General features: G+C 41.0%; 1 protein-coding gene across 1 annotated transcript in view; it reads left to right on the top strand.

Annotated features, from left to right (window-relative positions):
- Positions 1 to 12642, top strand: part of frmpd3 (FERM and PDZ domain containing 3) — a 216096-nt gene that overhangs the window by 84907 nt on the left and 118547 nt on the right. The window contains exon 3 of the mRNA XM_060831992.1: positions 9057 to 9102. Coding sequence (XP_060687975.1) covers positions 9057 to 9102 — 46 coding nt within the window. The remainder of the gene's footprint in view (positions 1 to 9056; positions 9103 to 12642) is intronic.

Here is a 12642-nt window from a genome sequence, read left to right on the forward strand (position 1 = left end):
TATGACATGCTCTTTGTCCCTGGATTTATTCTTGTAAGCATCCTCTAGACCCCTCCAACACCAGTACATCCTTCCTTACATATGATGCTCAAAACTGCTCAGAAAATTCCAAATGCAGTCTGACCAGAGCCTTATACAGCCCTGGCAGTATATCTCTGCTCTTGTATTCTAGCCCTCTTGAAATGAATGCTAACATTGCATCTGCCTTCCTAACTGACAACTGAACCTGCATGATAACCTTAAGAGAATCCTGAGCTAGGGCTTTCAAGTCTGCTTGCACTTTAGGTTTCTGAAGCCTTTCCCTGTTCAAAAATTAATTTACCCTCTTCTTCCTACCAAAGTGCAAAACCTCACACTTTCCTGCATCTGCCCACTCTGTTATGAAGATGTGGGTGTACTGTACCTTTAAGAAAATTAGGAGCTAGCAGAACGACCTGACAGCACCAACTGTTCTCAATAAGGTAACAATGTAACAGTTGATTGAAAGCTAGGTGAGCTGGGTTGCCTGGAGACAAAATCAGGTTTGAATTAGGCCAATCAGTTTAAATTATACCCCGAAAAATACCAGATTCCAATCAAGTTTGAACTGAGTATATTGGCAATCTTAAAAGCCAATGACACAATCAGATGCTTTGGTGTATAAGACTGGGGAAAATTGAGCAGTTGGGAGGAGAACTGCCAAGCCACCAGCATGGAGATACTGCCCAAAACATAGCTCTGTAAAGGCACCTTGATCGATCAGTAACCTACAAAGCAGAATCCTCAAGAAGAAGAAAAGAAGACAGGAATACAGGGAAGAACCTAAAACTGAAAATGTGTTGCTGGAAAGGCGCAGCAGGTCAGGCAGCATCCAAGGAGCAGGAGAATCGATGTTTCAGGCATGAGCCCTTCTTCAGGATGCCCGAAACGTCGATTCTCCTGCTCCTTGGATGCTGCTTGACCTGCTGCGCTTATCCTGCAACACATTTTCAGCTCTGATCTCCAGCATCTGCAGTCCTCACTTTCTCCTAGAAGAACCTAAAACTGGTTTTGAGATAAGAAGTTTTGTTTTGTAAATCTTAATCAGAATTTTTATCGGACCAGCATTGTAGTGGGGAAAGTAAAAGATAATTTGGAGGAAGGAGTTGTAAATAGTTGTTATTTAATTATTCTCTATTTTACTTTAAGAAATAAAGTTGTTAATTTGTACTTTAAATAGTTCTTGGCCTCTTGAATTCTCACAGATTACTGCACAGGATAAATATTTTCTGTGTTGCTGGTTTAAATTAAGCAGGAGGGTTTACGCTGTGTCGTAACAGTTTGGGGGCTCATTGTCAGGATTTGAACTGGTTTGGATGGATTTGAATAGATTTGGGGGTACAAAAAAATCCCAGCAGATCTAGTGTCCTAGATCTTTAAATAAAATATAGGTGTGGCAATTTGTTTACTTTCGGTGACTTGTGGTTGATTAAATTAAAAGTGAGAGAAACGGCTCTTAAAATTGCTAAAGATGTTCTAGAATTTGAAGATAATTCTCAAGTTTGCCAAGAAAGTTTAGAAGAAAAGAAAAGGCTTTACTTGTAGAATTAGCAAATGATAGATTTGGGTTTAACCAAGGACAAAAGTAAACCTGAAATTGTAAGGGAATTACTCAAACACTTAGGTGTGTCAGAGAGACAGACAAGTGCAGTAGAGGAAGATTAACTTAAATTACAAGTGAGGAAAATGGAGTTGGAAGATAAACAAAGGGAGAGAGATACAGAGAGAAAGAGAGAGAGAAGAGAAGAGAAGGAGAGAGGAAAAAAGAAAGAAAGTTCTTAGATGAGCAAAAAAAGAGAAATAAAGAGTAAAAAGAGAGAAGTTTCTGAGCTGAGCAAAAGTAGAAAGAATTTGAACTTGAGAAGTTGTGACTTAGTCAGCAAGGTCGAGTTAACAGGATGGACATTAAAAGAGAAGGGAGTGATATATACAAATATGTCAAAACTCTGCTGCATTTTGGTGAGAAGGATGCCAAAGTCGTCTTTATTTCATTTGAAAAATTGGCGAGGCAGATGGAGTAGTCTGAGGATTTATGGGTAATGCTAGTTCAGACAGAACTGGTAGGCCAGAGCAAGTGAGGTGTTTGCCACACTGTTAGAGAAGGGGTTAAGAGATTATGAAGAGGTTAAAGACGTTATTTTAAGTGGTTTTGAATTGGTACCAGATGCATATAGGCAGGGGTTGAAACACAAAGAAGGAACCAGGTCAGACCTATGTTGAGTTCGAAAGAATTAAATATAGTCATTTTGATAGATGAGTGCGCATTTTGAAAATAGATAGGACCTTTGAGGCTCTGTGAGAGATTATTCTGCTGGAGGAGTTTAAAAACTCACTTCCAGAGATGGTAAGATTTCACACGGAAGAACAGGAAGTGAGAAGGCAGCAGAATGAACAGATGAGTACGTGTTGGTGCATGAGACAAGCTTCTGACCAGAATTTCGTCCTGTGAGGGATAGAAGTTAGGAGAAGGGGGAGATGTGCGAAGATTTGTAGCTTGGGTGCTCGTTGTTGTGGTTCTGTTCGCCGAGCTGGAAGTTTTTGTTGCAAACGTTTCGTCCCCTGGCGAGGAGACATCATCAGTGCTCTGGAGCCTCCTGCGAAGCGCTTCTTTGACAGCCAGACTACTGCGACCCTTTAGGACTCATAACGGCACACAAACCAACAGCCACGCTCAGACAACAACTTACTAGAACAAAGGAGCCAATACCCAACATGAGCAAAACTAATGTAGTTTACAAAATACCATGCAAGGACTGCACAAAACACTATATAGGACAAACAGGAAGACAGCTAACAATCCACATACATGAACATCAACTAGCCACGAAACGACACGACCAGCTATCCCTAGTAGCCACACACTCAGACAACAAGCAACATGAATTCGACTGGGAAAACACTACTATCATAGGGCAAGCCAGACAGAGAACAGCCAGGGAATTCCTAGAGGCATGGCATTCATCCACAAACTCCATCAACAAACACATCGACCTGGACCCAATATACCAACCACTACAGCGGACAGCTGAAACTGACACCCGGAAGCGGCAAGGACAGACCACTATAAATACCGGAAGAAACATCAAAGAAGCGCTTCGCAGGAGGCTCCAGAGCACTGATGATGTCTCCTAGCCAGGGGACGAAACGTTTGCAACAAAAACTTCCAGCTCGGCGAACAGAACCACAACAAGGGGGAGATCCTACACTACTAAACCAAGATCAGGGAACACTGGTAAGAATTTACCACAGGTTAAAGAAGCCCAAGAGAGTGGCCAGGAGGTGAAAGGCCTCAGGTGTTTTCACTATAATGGAGTGGGACACAGAAAATTACAGTGTCAGTGGTTTCAGAAGGGCACTGGGAAAAGGTGTTTTCACTGCCAGAAGGCGGGACACGTAAACTCACAATGCTGGTCATTAAAGAAAGGCACTGTGGGAAAAGATGTGGTAAAAGTAGCTAAGCCAGTCGCATTAGTGAAGGTAGTAGAGGGGACCCCAAGAAGAGCAAAGGATCTGCAGGAGAGTGCTCAGCCTAGGTAGGGGCTGGGTCTGGAGTTAATACCTGATCTCCACAAAGAATTCACCTCTGCGGGTAAAGTTTACTTAGAAAAAACAGGGGAGAAGGACAAGAGGTTATAATTTTGAGAGATACAGGATCTAACCAGTCAGTAATAGGGATGAGTGAATATGCACTCTTTCTGATCTGTTACCCAAGAGTGTGGCAATTTGTGGAATAGATGGACAGAAATTTAATATTCCCCGATGTAAGATCAGGTTGGAGTGCCAACTCAAGACTGGGGAAGTTACAGTGAGAGTGATTGACAGAGTGTCAGTTCCAGGAATTCAGTTTGTTCTTGGGAATGATTTGGCAGAATCCAAGGTGGGAATGACACCCCTTGTTGTGGAGAAACTCAAGGAAGACCAAGAAATTGAGGAGTTAAAACAGAAATATCCTGGTATTTCCCCAGACTGTGTAGCAACTAGATCCCACTATCATAAGTCACAGCATGAAGTGAAAAGTGAAGAGAAAGATGAAGGAGTTGAGGTTCAGTTAGCAGATACTCTGTTTGATGTAATGGTGCAGGAAAAACCTGAACAGGCAGTGGGTCAGACAGAAGTGTTTAGTCCTGAAAGGCTAAGAGACTTGCAACAGCAAGACAAGATGATAAAAGATATACATGCTGTTGAGTACTCAGAAAAAGAGGCAGAGAGTATTCCGGAAGTTATTATCTGAAAGATAGAATCCAAAGACAGAAATGGAGACCATGGCAGGATAGTGCAGAGGAGAAATGGGCCGAAGTGCACCAGATGGTGTTGCCAGTCACATACAGACAGGAGGTGTTACGTGTAGCACATGAACTACCTGTAGGAGGTCACCTAGGGGTATGAAAGACTCAGGCTAATGTACATAAACATTTTTATTGGCCTGGAATGCACAAGGATGTGGTTAATGTTTGCCGGACATGTCATACCTGCCAAATGGTAGGTAAACCACAGGAGGTAATAAAACCAGCACCTTTGTTGCCAATTCCCACATTTGAAAAACCTTTCACGCGGGTTATAATTGATTGTGTAGGTTCCCTCCCGAGAACTAAAAGTGGGAACAAGTATTTGCTAGCCACAATAGATGTGTCTACCAGATTTCCAGAAGCAATTCCCTTACAGAGTATCAAGACAAAAAAGGTGGTAGATGAGTTAGTAGCTGTCTTCACGTGGTATGGGCTACCCAGGGAGATTCAGTCGGAATATTACTGCCAGGTTGATTTAAGGAGGTTAGGGGGATAGCTTAGGTATACAACACATTAAATCCAGTGCATATCAAACTGAATCCCAGGGAGCTTTAGAAAGATGGCATCAAACTTTGAAGACACATTGAGAGCATACTGCCAGGATTACCTGATTGATTGAGATAAAGGTATTCCATTCGTATTGTTTGCCATTAGAGATGCCACAAATGAATCTACTCAGTTCAATCTGTTTGAGTAAATATTCAGTCATGAAGTGAGAGGCCCATTGAAATGAATTAAAGAAAAACAGACAGGACCAAAGTCAGAGATCTCACACTTCGATTATGTATCAGAGGTGAGGGGGAGATTAAATAGAGTAGATGAGTTAGCTAGACAGCACCTAAAGAGGGCACAGTTAGATTGAAACAGGGCCAGATAAAAGCTCTGAGACTCTGACGTTTTCCTGAGGGGATGATGTGTTAGTGTTGTTACCAGTGATAGGAGTTCCCTTGAAGGCCAGATTTAGTGGTCCTTATCAAATTGAGTAAAAGTTGAGTCAGGTGATCTATTTAGTAAAAATGCCAGATAGCAAAAAAAAAGGTGTCGGTTATATCTTATGAACTTGTTGAAACTGTATTACACTAGAGAGAAAGAACTGGAGAAACAGGTGTTAGTAACTGCCGCACAGAGTGAGGAATCAAATCCAGATAATGTGGATTTTGATGTGCCTCAAAATAGATTTCAAAATGAAGGCGTCCCTGAGGAGTGGGTTAGGTTAGTAAGCTATCTGTCTCAGGAGCATAGAACACAGTTGAAAGGTTTGTTACTACAGTATAAGGACATATGTAAGAATCAGATGGGGAGGACTAATGCTATTGTACATGAAGTAGATGTAGGGAATACTGCTCCAATCAAACAACATGCCTGTCGGCTTAACCCTTTCAAAGCCAGACAGGTCCACATGGAGGTGGAGGCCATGCTCAACAAGGACATCATCGAACCAAACCAGAGCAAATGGAGTTCGCCAATCATCTTAGTTCCCACACCAGACGGGACCCAACAATTCTGCATGGATTATCAGAAGGTCAACACCATTACAAAATTGGACCCATATCCAATTATTAGACTGAAGGACTATATGTAGAAAGTCTGACAAGCCAGTTATCTCATCATTTTGGACCTAATGCATGGTTATTGGCAGGTACCTTTATCAGAGTCAGCGAAAGGAATTTCTGCATTTGTAAACCCAAATGGGCTATACCAGTTTAAAGTGATGCTCTTTGGAATAAAGAAAGCATCCACCACATTCCGAAGACTCATGAACAGAGTAGTGGCTGGGTTAACAAAATTTGCAGTCTATTTGGACGATGTAGTGATCTTTACTAAGTCCTGGAAAGATCATATAATACAGTTGGCAGAGCTCTTTGAATGACTGTGAGAAGCAAAACTGGCGATAAACTTAAATAAAACTGAATTCGCGAAAGCAGAAGTGATGTTCTTGGGACATAACATCAGTCATGGAAGGTTGACCCCACGGAACACAAAGGTGAAGGCCATCGAAGAATTTCCATGATCAACCTTGAAGAAAGAGGTGCTTTGATTCTTCGGACTTAGCAGAGTCTATCGGAAGTTTGTTCCACACCTCCGCAGTGTAGTGGCACCATTAGCCGATTTGCCAAAGAAGAACACAAAGTTTCGATGGACAGAACAATGCCAGGAGGCATTTGACCATTTGAAATCAATATTAACCACCAAACCAGTTTTAGCTACACCAAACTTTTCAAAGTTTTTTAAAGTTGCCATCGATGCTAGTGACATTGGAGTTGGAGCTGTACTCCTACAGAAAGATGTGGATGGGGTTGAACTGTCAGATGGTTACTTTCGAAAAAGATTAACATCCACCAAAGGAAATACTCCACAATCGAAAAGGAACTACTGAGTTTGGTACTGGCCTTACATTTTAATGTGTATGTCACAAACAATGTGTCGGATATGGTTGTGTGCACAGATCATAATCTGCTTATATTCTTAAAACACTTTAAAGACAAAAATATGAGACTTTTTATTGGAGTTGTTTGTTACCGACTTTTCATTTAACATCGTACATGTTGCGGGTCGTAAGAATGTAACCGCAGTTGTGTTATGATGGATTTAACTGATAAAGTTTAGATGGGATTTGTATTTATTTAATGTTTCATATATACATACAGATATATGGAAAGAAGTTAAGGTAAAATTATATTAAAGTTATCCGTATGTTCAGGTAATGTGTCTAAAAAATAGAAGAAAAAAAATAAAGCCATCTTTTCAGTATGATGGTTCATTTTTTTCTTGGGGGGGAGGTGTTATGAAGATGTGGGTGTACTTTACCTTTCAGAGAGTTAAAAGCTAGCAGAACAACCTGACAGCACCAAGTGTTCTCAATAAGGTAACAATGTAACAGCTGGTCGAAAACTAGATTAGCTGGGTCACCTGGAGACAAAATCAGATCCAAATTAGGCCAATCAATTTAATTATACCCCAAAAAAATACTAAATTCCAATCAAGTTTGAATTTAGCATATTGACAATCTTAAAAGCTGATGGCACAATCAGATGCTTTGGGGATATAACACCGGGGAGAGAACTGCCAAGCCACCAGCATGTAGAGACTACCCAAAAAATAACCCCCTTAAAGGTACCTTGATCAATCAGTAACCTGTGAAGCAGAACCCCCAAGAAAAAGAAAAGAAGACAGGACGAAAGAGTCTATTTCCATGCTGTACATCTCTATGACTCTAATACAGGAAAGAACCAAAAACTGTCTAGTTTTGCGATAAGTTTTGTTTTGTAAATCTTAATTGTGATTTTTGTCGGACCAGTGTTGTAGAGGGAAAAGTAAAAGATAGGTTAGAGGAAGGAGTTGTAAATAGTTGTTAGTTAATTATTCTCTGTTATACATTAAGAAATAAAGTTGTTAATTTGTACTTTAAATAGTTCTTGACCTCTTGAAGTTTCACAGATTACTGCACAGGATAAATATTTTCTGTGTTGCTGATTTAAATTAAGTAGGAGGATTTACCCCATGTCATAACAATTCTCTTAGCCTGTCCATATACTTCTGCAGTCTCCCTGCTTCCTCAACACTACCTGTCCCTCCACCTATCTTTGTGTCATCTGCAACCTTAGCAACAATGGCCTCAATTCCTTCATCCAGATCATTAATATAAAACATGAATAGTTGTGGTGTCCACATGGACTCCTGTAGAATTCCACTAGTCACTGGCTATTATCCTGAAAAAGACCCTTTTATACACATTCTCTATATCTGCCAGTCAGCCAATCCTCTATCCACACCATTATCTTGCCCTTAATAATCTTATTTTGTAGCTTCCTGTATGGCACCTTGTCAAAGCCCTTCTGAAAATCCAAATAAATCATATCTACTTGTTCTCCTTTCTCTAACTTGCTTGTTACCTCCTCAAAGAATTCTAACTGATTTAGCTGGCATGACCTCCCCTTGATGAAGCCATGCTAACTCAGCCTTATTTTACTATGCACTTCCAAGTACTCTGGAAACTCATTTTTCATAATGAACTCTAAAATCTTACCAATGACCAGGATCAGACTAACAGACCGAAAGTTTCCTATCTTCTGCCTCCCTCCCTTCTTAAACAGGAGTGTTACATGAGCCATTTTCCAGTCCTCTGGAACTCTCCCTGACTTAAGTGATTCCTGAAAGATCACAGCCAGTGATTCCACAATCTCCTCAGCCATCTCCTTCAGAATGCTGGGGTGTAGTCCATCTGTTCTGGGTGATTTATCCACCTTCAGACTTTCCAGCTTCCCCAACACCATCTCCTTAATTACAATCACCTCTGCCCCCGACTCTCTTGATGTTCTGGTATGCTTCTGGTGCCTTCCACTATGCCAACTATCTGTTCAGTTCCTCCATAATTTCACTGCATCTATATCCATCCAGCCATCATCACAGACAAGTGGAACAACTGGGAGGGAACTTATTCTCTGAATAGTTTTACATTTGAAAATTACCATGAGCTTTTGTTTCATCAGCCATGCAGGCTAGCACCACCATGAATTTTGTTTTCCCAAAATCGTTAATTCAAAATGGGTTTGATATGGATTTAGGTATTTACCAGAAATTACTTAATTGTACATACTGTATTCAGCTCAAAGAAAATTGATATAACACATTAAGGGACAGAAATTATTGGTTTGTATTTTGGAATGTTCTCAAATGTTATCAGTGGTTAAATTTCCAAACTATGAAATCTGTACCCAATAATAACTGGTAATTCATCTTTTTTTTAAATAGGAATGGCAAGGATTCCATTATTCTGACTGTCCTTCAGCCTCATCAAGTGAGTGTGCTTCTTAATTCTTTTATAAATGACCTGTAAATGATCTAACAAGGGATGGTTTAAAATCGATTGGGTATCAGTCGGCAAATGCTACTCATAGATTGGAGAAATATTCTAAATCTGATTCCAGATCTAAACTGAATTTGTCCATCACAGCATGGCAGCAGATTTCTTCTCCTGAATACTATCCAGAGGTTTTCCCTCAGAATTGTCTGATTTTGATTTTGATTTAATTTATTATTATTGTCACATGTACCAAGATACAATGAAAAATATTGATTGGTGTATTATTTAGGCAAAGCATACCTTACATAATTGCCCTCTACTTTAATTAGATTACTTACAGTGTGGAAACAGGCCCTTCGGCCCAACAAGTCCACACCGACCCACAACCCACTCCCCCCTTCACCTAACACTACGGGCAATTTAGCCTGGCCAATTCACCTAACCTGCACATTTTTGGACTGTGGGAGGAAGCTGGAGCACCCGGAGGAAACCCACGCAGATATGGGGAGAATGTGCAAACTCCACACAGTCAGTCGCCTGAATTGAACCCGGGTCTCTGGCGCTGTGAGGCAACAGTGCTAACCACTGTGCCACTGTGCCGCCCACTCAGAATTATCTTCAGAATTGAATATTTTCCCAAACTGTGGCCCTGACTTTCTGGTTTGGGAGAGCAAAGATGGGACATTTCCAAGCTCTGAAAACCCAAGCTAGGATAAAGGGACCCAAAAGGTCAAAGGCTATTCTGGAGTCCTGGGTTCCTTCAGAAGTTGGGTTGGGTGTCCCTAGGTCAAGAGGAAAGGTTGCTGGCTGTGGATTCAGGCATTGTGCAAAGCTTGTCCACTTGCAATGGCATTGTACTGCAGTTTAATTTTAAATGGTAAGCAACATCCCTCCATCCCTTAGCCTCTCTCCCCGCTCACACAACTCTGCTCCTTCAAACCACCATATATCCTCTTTACCCATCGCAAAGGCTTCTCATACCCACTTTAAGACTGGATGCACATCATATGGCCATTCACATCCCCTCTATCCCATACCAAATATTTACCCTGTATCTAATACCCTGGTCCAACTTAGGGTTAAATAATTCCATTCAAAGGCCCACCTACTACCATTTGCCCTCTCCACACCATGCTAACTCATGTAGTGTGCACCAAGGGCAAACTCCAGAGCCTTCTTGACATAGGCTAAAGTTGTGTATGTATTGATAGCATCACTAATTTTAAAAAAGCACCCATTGCTGAAAATAAGTCAGTGCACTGAAATTCTTTAATTTAAATTATTATGAAAACAAATATTTGTATGGGAAGTTGTTTGAAAATGTTGTCAGCTCCAGTAGCTTTATGCACTTTTTAATCACATTCTTGTCTATCCTTCATAATTCAGAGCACCTGACCAACTGTCTCTCTGATTGCTCCCATGCTGTCCTGTCTCCATAACCACAGGGGTGACCAAAGTGGAGTACTGACTATCTAAAAATAAATTAATTAAAGCAGACCTGCTTTGAACTGGTCTGATCTGTGCATTCCAAGTACCAGACAGCTGTGAAACCAAAATCTGATTTAAATTGAGGCTGATAGTCATTTAAATGGCATACTGTCAGCGATTTTTGGCATTTTTGCCAGCAGGGTTAAAATCTGGCCCACTTATCTACACTCACTTGGACTGTAACTGCTTAGATTGAGGCATGAATGTACCTTTTACTTTTAAACTTTGCGGTACGACATGGGTCTTCTAAAATAATTTGTCGATTTTATGTACCTGAATTTTGAGGATGATCATAGGTATTTTTGTGACTTCCCAAAAACATTTTCATAAACCATGGGTTTAATTTTCATTTTGGAGATGGAAAATTTTGGAGTCTTTTTTTCTGCCTCTCATGTGAAAATAACTAAATTCTGTATTTTCCAAAGTGTGAGCTCTTAAATGATATGGAGGCGGGCGTAGCAGCAGGAGTAGAAATGAATGTGAGTTTCAAACATCCAAGGCAGCTATCACTGAGGTTTGCTGATTGTCCTAAGGGAGGAAGTTTGTGCCATGGCCTGCCATTGCACCATAAGGCAGTGAGGTGACCCATTGAAGCTAGCAAACTGGCTCCTACTTGGGGAAGGAGGAAGGCCCTCATTCTGGAAGGTGCAGGAAGAGATCTACTCATCCAGCAGCAGGAGAAAGAGAGGACTGCAGATACTGGAGATCAGGGTCGAGAGTGTGGTGCTGGAAAAGCACAGCAGGTCAGGCAGCATCTGAGGAGCAGGAAAATCGACATTTTGTGCATAAGCCCTTCATCAGGAGGCCCAAAACATCAACTCTCCAGCTCCTCGGATGCTGCCTGACCTGCTGTGCTTCTCCAGCACCACATTCGCGACTCAGCCAGCAGCAGGCCACCTCTCCCTTCAGCACAATCTCCCTTTGGCAATTCCAATGCCTCCTCCTGTCTTGTCTCCTGCTCTCTCCCAATGAGCTCCTTTCCAAAGCTACATTGTCTGCAGGATGTGCATCAAATATAACTTGATTAGTTTGGCATCATGTTTTTTAAGTATGCCTTATGCTACTCCTGGTAGTTCTGCATTCCTTATTAAACAGTGGCTTAATGGTAATTGTGACATGAGCAATGCACAGAGCATGAGATTAAGATTGTGGTTAAAGTAATTTCTCTGCTATTGACAACCCAAAGCACATCATAGATGCATAGTTTTGAGCTGCTGGATCAGTTCCAAATTCATCCTATTTTGTACAGTATTAGTACCAAACAATATTCACTGTGGAGAACAACACAGAAGATATAGAATGAGGGGAAATAGATGGTGACATCTTGCAAAATGTCCATATTACAGAGGAGGAAGTGCCGGGTGTCTTGAAATGCATAAAAATGGATAAATCCCCAGAATCTGATCAGGTGTACCCTAGAACTCTCTCGGAAGCCAGGGATGTGATTGCTGGGCATCTTGCTGAGATATTTGTATCATCGATAGCACAGGTGAGGTGCCCAATGACTGGAGGTTGGCTAACATGATACCACTGTTTAAGAAAGGTGGTAAGGAAAAGCCAGGGAACTATAGACTTGTGAGCCTGACATCGGTGGTGGGAAAGTTGTTGAAGGGAATCCTGAGGGAAAGGATTTACATGTATATGGAAAGGCAAGGACTGGCTACAGATAGTCAGCATTGCTTTGTGCATGAGAAATAATGTCTCATGAACTTGATTGAGTTTTTTGAGGAAGTAACAAAGATTATTGATGAGGGCAGAGTGGCCTCAGCTATGCAGGCTAATCACATTTTCTAGCACTTGATCCAGATCCGTATAAGTTATGGGCTTCAGCTACATAATCACATTAATTTTGAAGTTAAGGTCAGACCAAGCTGCTCAAAAATATCTAATAATTGGCCACTTGAACAGCAATTCTAGATGATTATTGTCATTTCACTAATTACCCACTTTTTAATTATTCAGTCTAGCAATAATATAATCATAGAATATTTACAGTACCAAAAAGAAGCCATTTGGTACACCATATCTGTCCTGGCTGAATAATGA

This window comes from Hemiscyllium ocellatum, chromosome 11 (genome assembly GCF_020745735.1).
Source record: "Hemiscyllium ocellatum isolate sHemOce1 chromosome 11, sHemOce1.pat.X.cur, whole genome shotgun sequence".
Lineage (NCBI taxonomy): Eukaryota > Metazoa > Chordata > Chondrichthyes > Orectolobiformes > Hemiscylliidae > Hemiscyllium > Hemiscyllium ocellatum.